The sequence below is a fragment of the Macrobrachium nipponense genome, chromosome 21 (genome assembly GCF_015104395.2).
Source record: "Macrobrachium nipponense isolate FS-2020 chromosome 21, ASM1510439v2, whole genome shotgun sequence".
Taxonomy (NCBI): Eukaryota; Metazoa; Arthropoda; class Malacostraca; order Decapoda; family Palaemonidae; genus Macrobrachium; species Macrobrachium nipponense.
The window spans coordinates 47546684-47565725 of NC_087212.1; the positions used below are offsets into that span (position 1 = coordinate 47546684).

Consider the following 19042-nt stretch of genomic DNA (forward strand, 5'->3'; position numbering starts at 1 on the left):
ATCGTATGAATAATATGCAATTTATGTGATCTAAATGTTTGTCATAAATGTATTTTTGAAGAAAAGTCTTTTTTATGTAATTCATACATAAAACTGTAGTTCTATAGTTAATGCAAGACAGATAGACAGATTGCTTTGTTAGACTGAAAGCAAAGTAGTTCTTTTTTGGAGGTCCCAGGCTTGAAAGTATGAGCTGAAGCAGCTGCTTGATTGAACGATTTTCTTGCAACATCTTATTTTCCTAGCTCTTGTTTTAAAGGGGCTTTTGGGTTCGTTCCGTATGCCATTCTTTCAATCTTCTGATACTTATTTTGTCCATTGAAAGAAAAAGTTTTATTGATGCAGTGACACTAATTTGTACATAAAATGATCTTACCTCGTACATAGTATTAACACATGTTTGGTTATATTCTAATCCCTTGTTAAGAATGGCTGAAGAGGTTAAGTTTCCCTTGTCATATTAATTATTTTCATATTTTTTTATCAGAAATGGGGAGAATAATGATTTTTTTACAGTTACCATTTAATATTTTATCGTTGTTTTCTTCCCTAAATGCCCTTCCTTAGTGTCAGGAAGCCATGAAAAGAGTTGTTATTATTATGAATTATCCAGCTTCACTTATCACGTTGTGCATATTCTTAAGCAAACTACCACCATTAGCTGATGGTAAAATGAATGTCATTTAAGATTGTTTCAGTCGTTGAGATATATATATATATATAATTTTTTTTTTCTACTTTCCAACCATTCGAAGGGGAATATGCCAAAACGATAGGGGACGGATATTCATACAGAGACATTCAGTTCATCTTTTTTATCGTGATAAATCGATATAAATGTTATGACTTAAACCCACACATCATACTCATATACGAGAAAGATAATATGTGCGCGTGACTTCATTAAATAAGCGAATACCACAGGAAAATGATAGGAATAAATCCAAGCGCTTTCTTCTTTACTAGGACATTGTTCCTTGACAATGTCTTTGCAAAGACGAAAGCGCTTGGATTTCTGCCTGTCATTTTCCTGTGGTATTCGCTTATATATATTATATATATTATGTATATGTGGATATATATTATACATTTTATATACATATTATACCACGATTATATATATAATTATGGTATATCATATATTATAGTTTATATATTATATATATATATTATAGATAGTATACACGTTCATCAACATAATGAAACTTGAATTAAAATAAATGTTAGTTTCGTGTTAATGTAAGCAATTAATTATTGTGTTCCTCATCAAAATTATACCACTGAATCATTTGGGCTGTATCCTCCGAGTCTGGTGCTCTTGGTAAAGAAGAGGAAGGAGAAAGTCTGGATGGGCTCTTTCATATTAGTTTCCTCTTCCAGAAAAGCGTTAAATTTTTGCTCTTCTTTCATTTCTTTTTTTTGTTTGAAGATGAAATCTAATTTGAAGAGAAGCGTTATTTGACGTTTTTATTAAAAGCCGTTCTTGACACAATAATGTTTTCCTACCGTTTCTCGATGATGGTCTTTTATAGAACATAGTCTCTGATGTTGTCTGGGAAATGTTGACCCGGTGTAAATTGCAGCGTTCTTTATTTTTATTGTACAAGACTATAGAAGAAAAGATGAAAGTTTGGAGGATCCTTCAATAATTTTCCCAAAGGTTTTTATCACCAGCATAATAGACCTTTTATACTGGAAAACAGGCACAAAGTCATTGAAATTATTTTAATTTTGTCATGACATCACATAGTCATTTAGATGTCACTCGAGTTATTGTTCGTCTTTGGAATTAGTAATGGAAGCATTATTACATCTAAGAAGTGAGATAATTATCTGTCTTCTGATTGACTGAGAAAGAAATATTCCTGTCTGTTACTTAATCACACTAAGCGTTATGTCACGAGCTGGAAAACGGTGTAGTTTTTCTCTAATAATAATTACTATTAACCTACTCACAATGCCACATGATGAGTTGTTTTACTGTAACAAAATACGTAAAGCTTTTTCTGTCGTTCACCAGAGTTGTAGCAGAGCTTTACCTGCTTCCGTTAACGTCATTTTTGAGGTCACGATTATTCTCTAGCGTTGTTTCTGAGACGTCGTGCACTTCCTGATATTCCGTTATGGTGCCAAACGTCTCCGTGTTTATTTCTGCCGCGTATTTTCCTCTCCGACAAAGATAACCTCCCGTCGTAAACTTTTAGCTCCTTGGGAAAAGTGCAATTTGCTAAGTGGTAGGTAAGGAGGCCCCTTGCCCTTTCGCTCGGACATCAGAAGCCACTTAAGCGAGTTATGAGCAGTTTCAATATCTCGATATAATTTCTTTTATGTGTACTTACAATCTGACACCCGGCACTAGTCTCTTGTCCCGAGACAAAATACTTGCCATGTTCGTTGTCACTGTGGCGGTAACGGAAAACTGCCAGCCCACCCCACAGCTCTGTTATTATTAGAGTCGTTGTGAAGGACCGAGAGCGTATATCAGCGCCGATTTCCGTTTGATATCTCGCGCAGCTGAACGTGTCCGAATGGGTCGTAAGGAAGGCAGCAACCCTAGAACGAGGATCAAACTCTGGCCATATTCCTGTCAGAACTTTCTCGCCAATGGCTTCCAAACGCATTTACTGCCTTCGCGGACCTGGTTGACCTAGAGTGAAACCCAAGACAGATGAGGTCACTTCCCCCAGTCATAAAGACGTGGGAAGAATTGTGGTGTTTTAACGAGAATCAGTGGCTCCGCATCTTTATTTTCGTAACATATGTTCCTATGGAATTTTTCATACATTTTCATTGTCCTTTACAGTAGACACGACAGAGGCTCATACTGTTATCACGCTTTAGTTTTTGTTTTACGTCTCAAGATTTTTTATGATATTGATTCCAATAACTCATTTACGACAAATTATTTTAGGGTGAAGCTCTTTTTCTATGAGTTTCTTCTTAGAATATAATCCTCAAATGGAGAGCGCCATCAAGAAAGTTCTGCGATTGCACGTCGAGGTAATTGATTACTTCATCATTGTAAATTAATGGAGAAAAAGCACCTTTGTCAAGCAGATGTTTCGTTTGCCTGTCTTTTGTTCCAGGCGCAAGAAAGCGAGGCGTTTCTTCACCTCCCCTCCCGGGATTATCATAAGTTGCAATTTCTTCTCCAGTTTTCCTTAAGAAGTTCTTCCGACAGTTTGTAGAGAGAGAGAGAGAGATAGAGAGAGAAGAGAAGAGAGAAGACGAGAGAGAGAGAGAGAGAGAGAGAGAGAGCATCCTTTTCATGTGGATGGGACATTTGAAACTACTTACCATCATCCGCTGTTAACTCTTAGAAAAAGAAACTCTCCGAAATAGTTCGTATTTTCTGTAAAATTCAGTGTGAAAAATTTACAACGAACCGAGGATTTCACTCATTTGGGAAAATATTTTACCAGGGCATAGGAACGCAGCTTGACATCAGGATCTCAGTTCTGCTTAATAGTATGTGTCTTGTGCTAAAAGAGGCTTATAACGTGCATATATATATATAAAATATATTATATATAATATATAATATATATATCCTATATATTATATATATTATATATAGATATATATATATATATATATATATATTATATATTATATTCATATATATGATATATCATATTATATTATATATATATATATATATATATATATATATATATATAGATCGTGTGTGTTGTATCTATTTATGTATACATACCAGTATTTAAGAGCTTGAATTCCTTGTAATTAGAAGCTGTATACCATATTTTGAGAACCCGTAAGTATTTCCACTTCTGAGTAATCCATGTCTTACTCATATTTACAACGGACTTTAAATCTTGGTCTTACAGTAGGTACTACTTGTACCATTAGCTTCTTTGTTTCACTTATTTAATCCCGAGGTGAAACTGATAAAAGTGTGAAGTTTCTTGTACTTTGACTCCTCTTTTTTTCTTATTATTTGTCTTACACTCGACTGACTTATCTGCTCTTGGTTTCGTAGGAGGTATAAAGCTAGAAAATCATCATAATGCGTAAAAAAGTTTCATCACCACAACTAATAGAATTGAAAGCAAATAATAAGATATTACCATTAGTAAATAGTTCTTGTGAACTATTTACTAATGCAAACCATCTTATATTGCCATTGAATTTCTTTAAATTCAATTAAAATAAATCATGAAAAAGAATAGGCATAGACGAAAAACGTAAAAGATTTGTAAGTAAAAACTGAGCGACAAACATTTGTCAGAATATGTGAACGCACAGGAAAGTGTTCCCTTTTCTTAATACATTACATTTTGGTCTCGGTGTACTTGGACGAAACGAATACGACCCTTGCTACTCTCCAGCAGGGTAGCGTAAATAAACTGTCTTAAAGAGTGAGAGAAGGGACACCGTCTTTTCTCAAACGAAATAGAAAACGGAACCGTTTTATTCGAGTCTTCTATCCGAAGAACCCTAGAAGTAGATATTTCTTCACGGAAGCACTCTCTCTCTCTCTCTCTCTCTCTCTCTCTCTCTCTCTCTCTCTCTCTCTCTGACACAAACACACACACAATAGCGAGCTGAAATATTCATCTTTCACACAATGTTGCAGGAAAGATCAGATTGTGTTCAACAGCAGATGTTGAAAATTACACCATGCTGCTCTAGATTTTCTAGTGATTTACAAGAGACCTGTGTTTGTCCTGGAGGCCTGACTGCCTAAGTATCAACCTATTTCCTCCCAAAGTATTTCTCTCGCTTATTTTTCGCAAATATATCGCTTGAAGTGGTTTTATTTTTGTGTTTTTTGCATATGTTTACCATGCTAGATTGTTTCTAATCATAGTTTTGCCTGAGTAGTATTTTCTTGGAAACAAACCATTTAACCTCCAAAGCTAGTCTGTGGAAACTTAGTATGTCCTGCAAATTTCCTTGTGGTATTTATGTTATGTTTTTCTATTGGAGATGTCGTTGCTAAAATTACACCCATTTATTTGTGTTAGTTGCCACAGCTTTGTTTTTCATTTATTTATCATATTTTCTATTTTGTTTTCATTTATGCTTTGCAAATCGTTTATCCCTTTGGGCTTGTTCTATGCTACTGTATGCTCATATTGATGGGTAGTCACAGTGAATAGCTAATTTAAATGTTACAGCCAAATCACGTGCCATAATTCGTTGTGCATTTTACCTGCCAATTAATTACAGTAATCCAAATAACGCCATGATAGCAAAAGCTTTTAGGCTATTGGAAATCCCCATTCGTTTGCTCCTCTAAAGAAAACATTAGCACAAAGATAAAGCCGACAAGATTCAATAAGTCGATAGTAGCTGAAGTCGTTCGCTTATGCAAATTGTCTTTTTAGTGAGTCCTTCTCACTGTATTGTTTTCTTTTCTGGAGATTTTCCGTCAGTTTTCAATATTTGGCAGATTGCCGCTTTTGTTATTAGCAAGCTGCAGAACCTCTACGTAATTACTTTTATTTTCAGTACTCAAATAGTTTTCCTCCTCGTAAATTACAATATTAATTTTTATCTTCCAGTTTTCCTTTATATTGTTTCTGTAGCATTTATCACTGGCGGTTAACGATCGCGTAGACGTTATAGCTGTTAAACGTAACCTATTGTAACTGTGTAACTGTTCCTTCTGAGGATGGAAACGTTTAAGGAAAATAGTTTGTTTGAAGATGACTCGGCCACCTTTGTTTTCCCCTATTAACTCATCGCGTTTGACCTCAGATTCATAAACGTACTTATCTAATGTGAAGCCTTATTATTTGAATTATTTCTTGGTGTACACTTTCAAAAGTTTTCCTCAATGAGAGAGAGAGAGAGAGAGAGAGAGAGAGAGAGAGAGAGAGAGATTTGTTTGCTTAGTTGACCATAAATGATGTAACAACCAAGAAATTTAGTTTTGAGAGGGCATGGGAAAAAGATGTAATAAAGGTTATTAAAAAGAAAGGAAAATTATATAGCTCTTGATGATGATTCTGGCTTAGAAACTGAATATAATCGGGGAAGAAAGCTTCAACAAACAACATCCTTTGAACGAGCAGGGGCGTTTGAACTGATGCTATAAAAAAAAAAAAAAAACAACCCGAGGTACATCAAGGCAGGCATAATGTTTTGGGGAAAACCAATACCGAACCTTTCCCTGAACATCTCTCCTTATACGTCCATTGATATTCGGTATTGAACACAGCTGTACTTTATGGGCCACCCGGAAACAGGACTTAGAATCTCCGGGTGAAAATAAAACGATACGTTGCAGATAAAAATGAAGGTGATGCCAAAAGGGGGTAAAAAGGAATAACTTTCTTGAAAGTTTCTATACAAATTCTAGGGACCCATATGGTGTGTTAGGGATTACTTTCTGGTGGTATTGCTTATGATCGGCTTTGGAAATGATTTACTTTCGGGTTTGCCTCTGTTGTCAATCATACTGAAGGCAGAAGTTTATTTTGTTATATTTTCCCTTGTCCAAAAGGGCATTCTCGTCCATTGGTGTCTCTAAGTGGTTAAAATCCCTAAAATAAACTAAAGCAATAATCTTCACCAACTACGTTAATGCCGGTCATGCACTCATCCGCATATGTTAGTTTGCTTGTTTGTTAGTGTGACTGTCTATATGCGAGAATTCTCAATAAACTATTGGTGGATGTTACTGAAATTCTGCGAAGGCGCTGGCTATTGGCTAAAGAAGAGTTTATTCGATTTTGTCGGGAATCCGGGTACAAATCCAGTGAACATTTTTTTTTTTTTTTTTTTTTTTTTTCCACTTTTATGAAAGTATTATTTTTGGGAGTCGGGGTAGGGGATGGGAATGGGCGGGTGAGCTGATGGTAAAATTCCGCAACCGATCTTATTGAAGCTTCTGCCTCGCTTCTGATTGATCGATGCATGTGAACTGTAACCTAAGGTGACACATGGGCAGCATGAACTACCGTCAATCACAATTATCTTCCGTGATATTATCTGTTGATATTTACCGTCAAATCGAGAGAGAGAAAATAGCGTTGTGCGTCATTAAAGCTTAATGAAACTAAAATGTCCTGTAAAACAAAATTTGCACTGAATATCACTTGTTAATGTGGCCATAAATGGCGATGTAAGTCCCTATACTCCGTACATATATATATATATATATATATATATATATATATATATATATATATATATATATATATATATATATATGTGTGTGTGTGTGTGTGTGTGTGTGTGTGTGTGTGTGTGTGTGTGTTTTTAAAGCTATTGTCATGAATTGGTTTTGCAATTTAAATTGCCAATTTCCATTCGACATAACTTATAATCATCTAACCACAAACAAGGTTGATTTGCATATTAAAAATAAGTTCTTTGCTTTATCCCGACACCCGATAAAATAGTTTTCATGTGCAAATCCATGTAGGTATGTGTTTGACAGAACGAGGCAGGGGAGCGCAAAGCATAACCATAGTTGCATCGTTTCAAGTGAAGTGGTGATAAAACGTTAAATGAAACTCATAAAGAAAATTGTATTATACGTGGAAAGCATAATTATGAAAGAGGCGGTGACTGAAAACGCAAATTCTTATGAATAAACACTAGTTATTCTTAAAATCTATCCCGTCTTAATTTTAACAGAGATGCGTTAGGGTTCTTTAGTGAAAGGATGGAAAAGAATCGGTCTGAAGCCAGCTCTCAGGAAACGTCATAATCGTTAAAACTAATTCACGTTGCTAGGTACAGTATCGCTCCGCTTCGTTGCGTCTTTGTTTTAGTGTGTGTATGTATATATATATATAATATATATATATATATATATATATATATAGTATATATATATGTATATATATGTGTGTGTGTATGATTTATATGTATATATATAATATATATATATATATATATATATATATATATATATATATATATATATACACACACACACACGATCTGCTTTGCAGACTCGTTTTATTTGTTAATACACAGGTGGTTTAGGTACTCTGAGAACAGCTTGAAATTGGCATGCATTTTAACCATTTTTTCCTTGAGCGTGAAAAGACCTGATGAAATTATAGATAAGACCATAAGAATCACTTGTAGTCATCTTCCCATTGCGTTTATTTTAGAAGGGCCCTTCTACGTGGTGCCCGGACAACAAGAATTCGCATTTGCTAGTGATCTTTCCGCGAGGTAGCACCGTTTCTTTGCTATGGTGCTACAACATTCATTGTCTTTACCCAATGGGGGGGGGGGGGGCGACGTGTTCCTTTGCATAAAACTTTTCAAGTGTCTTTCTTGGCAGTGTTGTTTGTGGATGTTAGCATGTTGAAAGGATAATCTCGACTAGAATACAGTTCTTTTAAGTTATCTACGTAATATATTTGCTATTTCTATTGATTTGTGTACAGATTCTACATAATGATAACAATGATAATACTAATAATAATGGCTGACAAAAAGATAATTTTCTGACAAATGCGGGAGACGTGAAGCCACACTTGTAAATTATGAGAATCAAGATAAGAATATTACCCAGGAATGAAAGCCTATCTCATATGCAGGTAAGTCATGGTTCAAGAGAGACGATGTAGAATTGGTGAAGACTAAGGCTAAGTCTGTTACCAGTTCCATGACGTCTCTCTTCAACCATTCAGCATACACTACATATGAGGTAGGCTCTCATTCCTATAAAATGTTCTTTGTCTTCTAATCAAAGGGGTCTTTTCGTCTTCTGCATTTGGCAGAAAATGATCTTTCTTTTGTGTGCAGTTATTATTAGTATTATTATTGCTATTATTATTTAGAATCTGTACACATTTTGAAGAAAAAGTCCTGTGAGTGTGTGTAGCAGAGAGGTATCTTCAAATAAAGAAATGTAATAAATGAAAATAGTATTTATTTAGATAACCTAGAAGAATCATATTTTAGCAAAGATGCTATATCGCCTGAAAAGTGTGTCCTCCTTAGTGTAACTATTTTCTAATAACTGAAGTAGCATTTTCAGATTTCATCTCCGCCCGTTAATTATTGTTCCTTAATAACATGAATTACTTTCAAAGTTCCAAATTGCTGTTGAATCGCCATCAACAGCGACATCATGTTAAGGATTGTTTACGTTATACATAGAAATTCGTCATGCCGTGAAAGAAATGACACAATGGGACCAGCGAAAAGGAAAAATTTCGTTTTACTCTCTCCTCTCCTTATGTTTTCGGCGAAAGGTATTCTAATTCCAGAGCTGTCTGCAGAGGTGTTTGTAGTAGCGTAAACACCTGTCCTCCTGGGAATCCTATCGTAGCTCTTGTTAAGACGTTTAATCCAAGAGTATTCGGATCTCTCTGTCAAGTTCAAACAACAGCTTCATCAATAACAAGGAAACGTTATGCCAGAGGTATACCTTACATTGCTGATTGTATAAGGTACAGAAGAATAGAATAGGTACTTAGAAATAAGTGGAACGTTTCTAGTGGTTTTCCTTCGCACTTGTCCTTTGCTTTGATCGAAGCCACTTGGGTTTGGTATTTCAAGGGTATAGATGTTAGTCATGGCGCAGGGCGACCTTTTTAAAAACTAACAATCTTAAGGAATATTTTCTTAGGTAGTTTAGCATTCGAGGTCACCGTTATTTTTCATGAAGGCTGAGAGTGTTTTATCCTTTTTTTAACAACAAATGGATGTCCGACTTTAGTGCAGCCAACTAGCATTCTTCCCATACGGAAGAATAAAGTTGACCAAAGTTGAAAACTCGATACAACTAAAATATGTGAAAATAAAAAATAGCAATAGTAAATATATTGATATACCAAGTAGCATGTTTTGCGCATGATATAAAGAAGGTTCTACGTATATCAAGAAGGTTCTACGTATATCGAACCTTGCAAACGTTTGTAGCTTGTACAACTTTATATCTGTGTTATTTACCATGAAAAAGGAACATTTTCATCATGTACGACTATTTCTGTACTCGTGCGGTGAAGCTCGATTGTTCCACACATAAGCAGATGGAGATTTTATTTATCGAATATGAAACAGCAGGAATATCCAGTATCCCTTAAAATGCTACACTTTAACCTGGGTGTTTCCATTGAAAGACTCTCTCTCTCTCTCTCTCTCTCTCTCTCTCTCTCTCTCTCTCTCTCTCTCTCTCTCTCTCTCTCTCTCTTTCATGAAATCGTAGCGTCTCGTTCAAAACCTTTACCCCTTTCCTTAATTTAAATTCGTTGTCATTTACATCTTATCTCGGCAACAGTAATTTTTTGTCACCTTCCAGAAATATCATAAGATGTTGGCTTGTGGCCGATATTACAAAAAATATCCTTATGTGCTTTAAAATTGGTTAAACAACACTTTTTAAGAAACCGTAAAAAATACTTGTTGTTATCACGCACTGAGAGTCGATGAAGCTACTTGGTATTGCATTTTTTTCTTGATCTGATGTGAAGTTCCTCTGACACTAGATTATTTCATGATTTCTTTCAACAGCTAACTTTCATGATAGCAGTAGGCATAAAATTTCCTTTAAGAGTACCTGAGTAGTCTATGTGTATGCACTACACTTGTACTGACATCCACAGTAAATGTATGTGGTAACTTCTCATTAATCAAATTCGGTTAAACCTGAGTTAAGCTAAAGCTAATGCATGGACGCAAAATGTATATTTAACTACTTAACAATCTGTCGTATTGTGGAGATAAGTGTTCATTTGAAGTCGGTAACTTCACATTAGCACATAGCAGTCGTACCATAAACATTCCCAGTTCTTTCTTTGTGCTGTAGGTTCTGTACAGCTGTATCGTTATTCCCGTTATGAATGACATCTCTCCCTCTTCATTAGATTGAAGGCCTTTATAACGCAAATGGAAAAAATTGATTTTGGACTTACTAATTGCATTACGGATATTAGTAATCATATATTCTACTTCCTTATTTTCCTATCACCAGTAATCTTTCTGATTAATTATGATAAATCCTTTTACAGAGTTTATTTCAAGAAAATTTAATTATTACATTCATGCAAATGTATTGCATTCGGATGACGTTCAAATTTTCCCTTCATTAAAAGAAAGTAGTTCGTAGCTGGCAGGGTTGTATTAACAGAGAAGACATTACGTTAATTAACTCCCCGTTATCGGTATGTTCTCTGTGCCGAAGAAGTTAACGCAATTAGTTCGTTTAAAAATGTACCTTGTGATCGCCAGCTTTACTTCTCTGCTTTACTCCTGGACGACTTCCACCCGCATCTCCAGATGGCGTTCGTTGTTCCTCATTAAATCCATTTCATGCAGCAGACCTGCTTTTATGTATGCTCAGTCATTTGGCTCTAAAGGATTCCATTTTCGAAAATTCCGTTCTTAATATTTTGTTTCTCGACTTTTCCTCTCGAGAGGATCCTGAAAGGGCCTTCAAATAAAAAATATTTTTTGAAAACATACATGAGTTGTACTATATGTTCTCTTTTCGCCCCTGCCTAATTTATGCCATGACTCTCATTAGTTTATTTAACTCCTTTCATGCCAAAAGTGTATATTTTTTCAATTAGTTCTCGCCTTCATCATTGCTTACATTTATAGGCTCATGTAAAATTCAGTCTGTCATAAATCCGCATTTTATGCGGTTGGATGTTATTCTGCCCATTAACAGCACGTAAAACCTTGTGTTTTGTTTTAATTTGCTCATCAACATTGCATAATTTTCGTGAACTGCTCATCATATTCAGCAACAGTAATTGAATGTCAAAATTATGCATACCGATAACATTCATAATGGCTATATTCTGTACAGTTTATGAAGGTAATATATTGCTGTATGTGCGTTAATTGAATATTGCCTTTTACAAATTTTGTATTCAAACATCAATATCAAATATCATTTATACTAACACAACAGTTGTTTCCAGATTGGTAGTCAGTAAGAGTGAAATACAGAACAAACAATCCAAATGACAGTTTTTTTCGCGAGACGTGAATATCGTTATGAATACTAAGTGTATCCAGGGTAAAAAAAAAAATCTTTAGGATCAGAAACACAAATAATGAAACCTTGAACATTGTAATTTTAGTATACACTTTCCCGCTGCATCTGGAGGCAAATCCCTCTCAGGCCTCGTAATTAAGGAGCTCGACAACTTTTAACGAATTGGTCATTCATTGCGATGATTCAGATCCACCGTTTACTTTGCTAATGGCTCCATACCTCTCTCTCTCTCTCTCTCTCTCTCTCTCTCTCTCTCTCTCTCTCTCTCTCTGTCCTTTGCGAAATGAAACCCTGATGATCATTCGCTAATTGCACATTGAATTTTCTGCCATTAATTCAGTTTTCTCCACGATTTAGGCAAATGAGAGGTACGCGACGCTTGAGAATTGATCATTAGTGTGTATCTCTGTCCAGGGGAATGGAAGTCGCAGCAACATTGTGGTATCGTAATGTTGTTGTTGTTATGTTTCATCTCTTCTGTTGCTGTTACTGATAAATGATTCAGTGTTGTGTTTAAGGATGTCTCTTTTATTTTATTTTCGAAGATTTTTATGAATTATTATTATTATTATTATTATTATTATTATTATTATTATTATTATTATTATTATTATTATTATTATTATTATTATATATAATTTTTTTTTTGCTCTATTACAGTCCTCCAATTCGACTGGGTGGTATTTATAGTGTGGGGTTCCGGGTTGCATCCTGCCTCCTTAGGAGTCCATTACTTTTCTTACTATGTGCGCCGTTTCTAGGATCACACTCTTCTACATGAGTCCTGGAGCTACTTCACCCTCTAGTTTTTCTAAATTCCTTTTCAGGGGTCTTGGGATCGTGCCTAGTGTTCCTATGATTATGGGTACAATTTCCACTGGCATATCCCATATCCTTCTTATTCTATTTTCAGGTCTTGATACTTATCCATTTTTTCCCTCTCTTGCTCTTCAACTCTGGTGTCCCATAATGCTACATCAATGAGTGATACTTTCTTCTTGATTTTGTCAATCAACATCACGTCTGGTCTATTTGCACGTATCACCCTATCTGTTCTGATACCATAGTCCAGTGGAGGGGTTTTACCACTGAATTATGCCTCGTTTTGTACTGGATCTGTGCAAGTGCCGGGCATTCGCTTGCTACGTGGTTTATGGTTTCATTTTTCGTATTGCACTTCCTACATATGGGAGAGATATTATTTCCATCTATCGTTCTTTGAACATAAATATCTGGTTCTTAGGGCCTGATCTTGTGCCGCTGTTATCATTCCTTCAGTTTCCTTCTTGAGCTCGCCCCTCTGTAGCCATTGCCATGAGTCATCGCTGGCTATTTCTTTAGTCTGTCGCATGTATTGTCCGTGCATTGGTTTGTTGTGCCAGTCCTCTGTTCTTTTGTCATTCTCCTGTCTCTGTATATTTCTGGGTCTCCGTCTACTTTTATCAGTCCTTCTTCCCATGCACTCTTGAGCCACTCGTCTTCACTGGTTTTCAGATATTGCCCCAGTGCTCTATTCTCGATGTTGACGCAGTCCTCTATACTTAGTAGTCCTCTCCCTCCTTCCTTTCATGTTATGTATAGTCTGTCCGTATTTGCTCTTGGGTGTAGTGCTTTGTGTATTGTCATATGTTTCCTCGTTTTTTCTTTTTGGCTATACTGCGGAGTTCTGCCTTTGTCCATTCCACTATTCCTGCGCTGGTTATCTGATTACTGGCACTGCCCAGTGTTGTATGGCCTTATATCATATTCCGGCGTTGAGTTTTGACTTGAGTATCGCCTTGAGTCTCTGTATATATTCTTTCCTGATCGTGTGCTTCATCTCTTGGTGTTTTATTATTATTATTATTATTATTATTATTATTATTATTATTATTATTATTATTATTATTGCTGAAAATTAAATGAAAGAGGAAAGCAATATTGAATTCAGTGTGGATATTGTTGAGGTTCGTGTTCTTGTTCGTATTGATCAGGCCAGATAACTACAAAGAGGACTTAAATTCTTTTTAAGGATCGTTGAAAAAAGACAAATATTTCTGGATGCTCTCTCTCTCTCTCTCTCTCTCTCTCTCTCTCTCTCTCTCTCTCCTTCTTCTTCTTCTTCTTCTTCTTCTTCTTAGTTTTTATTAGAGCAAGGTTTTGTTTGTGATATTATTAACTTAAATATTTGATTTGATGTTCTAACTATGGAGTCTTGGTTACGCCTTCTCTCTCTCTCCATCGCCAATTTGAATTTTCATGCCAGCCAAATTTTGTCTTCCATTCCGGTAATTCCCCGTCTCTGTTTTTACAGGTAACTTCACCTGCCTGGAGATCGTCTTCACGTTCAAGCGTCGCCTGGGGTACTACCTGTTCCACACGTACATCCCAACATGTCTCATCGTCATCATGTCCTGGATCAGTTTTTGGATCCGACCTGAGGCCGTTCCAGCCCGAGTGACCCTGGGTGTCACTTCCCTCCTAACGCTGTCCACCCAACACGCCAATTCTCAGAAGTCCCTGCCCCCTGTCTCTTACATCAAGGTATGGGGAGGGTTTGGTCATTTAAGTAAGTAGGAGTTACGGGGGGCGTTTATATTTGACCTTGAACTGCTACTTCATTGCGTTTGAGTCCAGGCTTCTTGACAAGTGAACGAAACATTTGTTGCACAGGGAAGTCTGAGTATACATCTGCTAGTGGTTGATTTATGTTATGAGAGAATTAGAAGCATTCATATGCGTACATGTGTAAGTATTCCTTAGAAATAACTGCATAGAACCAGAAGGGCTGAACTTTCAACAGCCGCGTTCTGCTACGTGGGAAAGGATATTAGATGAATATATACACTTATATCTATGTATATATTATATATATATATATATATATATATATATATATATGTATATATATATATATATATAATATATATATATATATATATATATATATACACGTATATGTGTGTGTGAGTATGCATGTTTTATGTCCTCATACGACAACTTGCAGAAAGACACTCTGATCGTTCCAACCCAAGCAGAGATAGTCATTCTGAGGATATCGCTTGTGCATTCTCATTTACTGTGTACTAATCCTTATCTCATTATGCTCACTATCAAAATCTTTTAAGATATGGATTCTTAGTAGATATGAATTATGATATAACTCGTCCGTTATGTCTGGGTATATTTTTCTTCGCTTAAAGTTTACTCATTCCAGCTTACACTTCTAATATAGACTACGATTAATAAAGCCGCGCGTTTGTCTAATATTATAGATAGCATTTTATTTCCATGATTCGAGATGTTCAAAACTTGATCTTCAGAGGAGAAACTAAAAACCTGAGGTATTTATTTCTCTCTCTCTCTCTCTCTCTCTCTCTCTCTCTCTCTCTCGCCTCACTCTCTCTCTCTCTCAAAAAAAAAAAAAAAAAAAAAAAAAAAAAAATTAACTTCTGCAGCTGACTGAAATGAAGCGAGCATTCATCGAACAGCGATATCTTTTTTGACCAAATAATTTGTGAAGGAATTCAGGTATCTGAAAACAAGCCATAGTTCTGGAGTTCACTGACATTCACAAAGGGCAGAAATACCGATCACAAAACGTTGATACTCATGGACAGTAGTCAAATGCAACCAACCCCATAGCTGAAAGGAATTGACTTTCTTGTTCCAAGCAAAGTGGGAACTTTGTGGTTATGAGAAATTAAAGATCTTTCTTTATCAGAATGAGAATCTTCGATGCGAATAGGGCGAAAAAAAGGGAAAACTTCGAAACTTTTTTTTTCTTTTCTTTTCTTTTTTTTGAGAAGTATAAATTCAAAGTTTGTTTGGAAGTTGTGGTGAATTAGATCGTCTGGGAAACTTCAATCCGGGAAATTGCTTTGCTTTTATTCTATAGAATCATTCCAGTCTGGCGGCGATTTAGGGGATGTTTTATAACCGTGCGTTTTGTGAGGGGGGGTTGGTTTGGCGGAGGGGGTCTGTCCGCTATTCCAGAGAGAGAGAGAGAGAGAGAGAGGGAGGGAGGAAAGTTTTGCTCATCCATATATTGGATTTATTGTATGTCAGAAAACTTTTCTTATGATCGCAGATTGCAAAAGATTTTTGGTGTTCGCTAAATAGTTTGATATCGTGTTTCAAAGAATAATTTTTTTCCCTCTGAACGCTTAGTTCACGTTTTAGAAAACAAAATTGGCTGTTGCGCATCTTCTACGATGCTGTAAGCAGCTTGTCGTGGCCTCATTGCTTATTAAAAATTACATTAAAATAATATTTACTAACGCGTATTATTTGAGGTCCCATCAGTATCATGGCCTCGTTATGCTGGTGTATTTCTTGAACAAAGTCAATATTAATTGAAAGAGAACTTATTACAGAAGTTATTCCTTCGTGATTAAATTGGGAGTATCGTCATTAATCTATTCACTGGAACAAGGAAAGACTCAGGAAGTTAGACAGCCAGTGAATAGTTATCATGATGTCCGGTGATTTTATCCTAAGTCAACTTTCAAATCAACATGAGTCTCTTTATACGTTACTGAGATTGATATTAAAAAAAATAGCATTGCTTGTTATTCCTAAGTTATGCTTTATGATTATTTTACCAGTAACATCCAGAAATGTTATCATTATATTGTGATTTAATTTTCAACTGCATACCAAGTCACCTGTCGAGTCAGTTATTTCCTCAGTTAAATTTTACCACTCACTGATGACGCCAGAAGGATTTCATCCCCCGTGACCGATGTTTACTGTTCGCGCCTAGGATTATTGACCAATAAAGTGATTAGTTTCTGCAGCAGTGTATATTGCCTTCCAAAATTGCGTTTGGCATCGGTGGCGACGGTCTTTTGATGCAGAGTCACACTCGCAAATTGAAAGAGACTTCCTAGGTTAAGTGGTCCCGTGTCGAGAATTTTGTCATCTTAGGGAAATAGGACGCTATATAGTTTTCGGCCAGGTAGGACAGAACTTCATAAATATCGAAAGGCTTAGCGGAGTCATGGGATCTGGGTCCATAGTGTCGTACTTTATGAAAGTGATCTGTAATAAAACAGTGATTTTTATAATAAATATTGTTATTTTTTAATGAGACCAGTCACATCTCTAGACATAGTGTCCGTCCAAAAGTTTATATTCGTATTATCCGTAAATGAGAAGTGAAAATAAATGAGCAAATTAAAGGTAAAGAAGTTCGACATTAGGAACAGACCAGAAGGACTGAATGTGAAGTAAAAGACAGAAAGCAACACAGATGAGGGCTATGAAGGGACGCTGCGAGGAATTTTCATTGCCATCTACAGTGTGCCTCGCGAGGCACACTTGTAGGTGGTTCCCCCTGCGTGAAAAGATTTTCATGGCATAGAATAATCCCGTAATGGTGTTTTGTCAATTCCATGTGCCCGTCTCGTGCACTTGAAAGTAATAAGAGAAACCGATCTTATATGACCTTGACATATTTAGGTACATTAAGATGTTTTCTACTCCCCATTTATAAATATGTCAGAAATAACTGACTCCGTCAAGCTATCTCATTCAGCTGTCTTATGAAAAATAGTACTAAGGGAGATTACACTTACATGTACACCGTGAAGGTTAACCGGAACATGCGGTATACCCATATAGGTATAGTTGTTCAGGGAGACATGCTAGGTAAAGCTGAAGGAGTGTCACGACTCATGTGTAAGCCGAATAAAACCCGATGAATAACCACTGTATCTTTAGAGAAGGCTGACTAAACGTGCGTACATTATGATTGTCAATTTATTGCAAAGTTGAATCATGATAATATCGGTGCTTCTATTTTATTGTAAACAAACTTAGTGTACTTATAATTAACTGGCAAGATAACGGCAACTATGATCATCATCAACGACCCTAAATCATGCGCCATAAAAAGCCATTCCTACCTTGGCAGTGATTGTTATACGGTGTTTCATCGTATTGTTCTAGATGTGAATATAGTAGTATATATTGCATGAAACGCCATAGTTATTCTTATGACCTTATTCTTATTACTCGGCACATATATCTCTCTCCCTTCCTTTGCAGGCCATCGACGTGTTCATGTCGTCGTGCACGGTGTTCGTGTTCTTCTCGCTAATGGAGTACGCCCTCGTCAACGTCCTTCTGGGAGATGTCCCTGAGGAGCCCGAAGTGAGGATGAGAATGAGACCTAGAACACTTTTTCAGGTGGCTAGTCAGCAGGTATCTTACTTTTACGCTTAATCAGAATTCTCGCCTCCCCACCAACCCCCTCCCCCTCTCACCTCACCTCCTTTTCTCTTTCAAAAAAGGTACGTCTGCTTTTGTCTTCCCGTTTTCCCGCTCGTCCGATTGTGGAGTAAATAGCTGGGACCTTTCGTTCTCCTCGTCGACTTTGAGTTTTCCAATGGATGATTTCCGCGATGGTTGTCCTCATCGTCTTCTCTAATGAGCTGTGATTGGTTCATATTCTTTGGCCGCGTAGACTATCGTATGAAGTCGATACTGCCTTTGATACCATCTTTATGATCTAAGTTCTCTATGTGCAGCTAAGGAGTAAGGTGTCTCAGCGGTTATAGTTAGATGCCAGATGTTTTAGAATACCTCTTAACTGAATTGGTTTCATGAGGCCACGTCCACAACTACAGGATAGTCATAACCTACGGTCCACTAATGCAACTAATTCTATAGGTGTGTAAGATGAGGAATAAACAACAGAAGCTCCAACTCTCCACCTGAGCACTGCCCTCCCCTCCACCCATAGTTGGCCATAGTGTAGGATTAAGGCTGTTTCTATTGCATTATGAGACTGGAAGCGAGGCTTTATTGGTCCATTACTACGGATGGAGTCACAGTAGTTGCATCAGTCCCCCCAAGTGGCGCTGGGAAACTTCGTTGGCCCTGGTTATTGGAGGCTGACCAGTATATTATTTATTCGTTAAAAAACTTTTTTTTTTCAAGTTTAGTGAACGTGGATGACTCATCACTAAATATGTTTCACGACTGTTCTATCCCGTCCGAAATTAGAATTTTGTGCCTTACCATTATTATCGTAGTCTTGAAGAATATTTGCGTAATACCGTATATGTTGTTGTATCTTCGGATACTAATAGGGTCAAATCTGATACGAATACA

At 36.5% G+C, this 19042-nt stretch overlaps 1 protein-coding gene across 7 annotated transcripts in view; it reads left to right on the plus strand.

The window, feature by feature from the left end:
• Positions 1–19042, plus strand: part of LOC135198012 (glycine receptor subunit alpha-4-like) — a 758459-nt gene that overhangs the window by 669824 nt on the left and 69593 nt on the right. For 4 of the 7 annotated variants that reach the window (XM_064225359.1, XM_064225360.1, XM_064225364.1 and 1 more), the window contains 2 exons: positions 14238–14467; positions 17975–18130. In XM_064225359.1, coding sequence (XP_064081429.1) covers positions 14238–14467; positions 17975–18130 — 386 coding nt within the window. The remainder of the gene's footprint in view (positions 1–14237; positions 14468–17974; positions 18131–19042) is intronic. The other 3 variants (XM_064225361.1, XM_064225362.1, XM_064225365.1) reach the window with 3 other exon arrangements.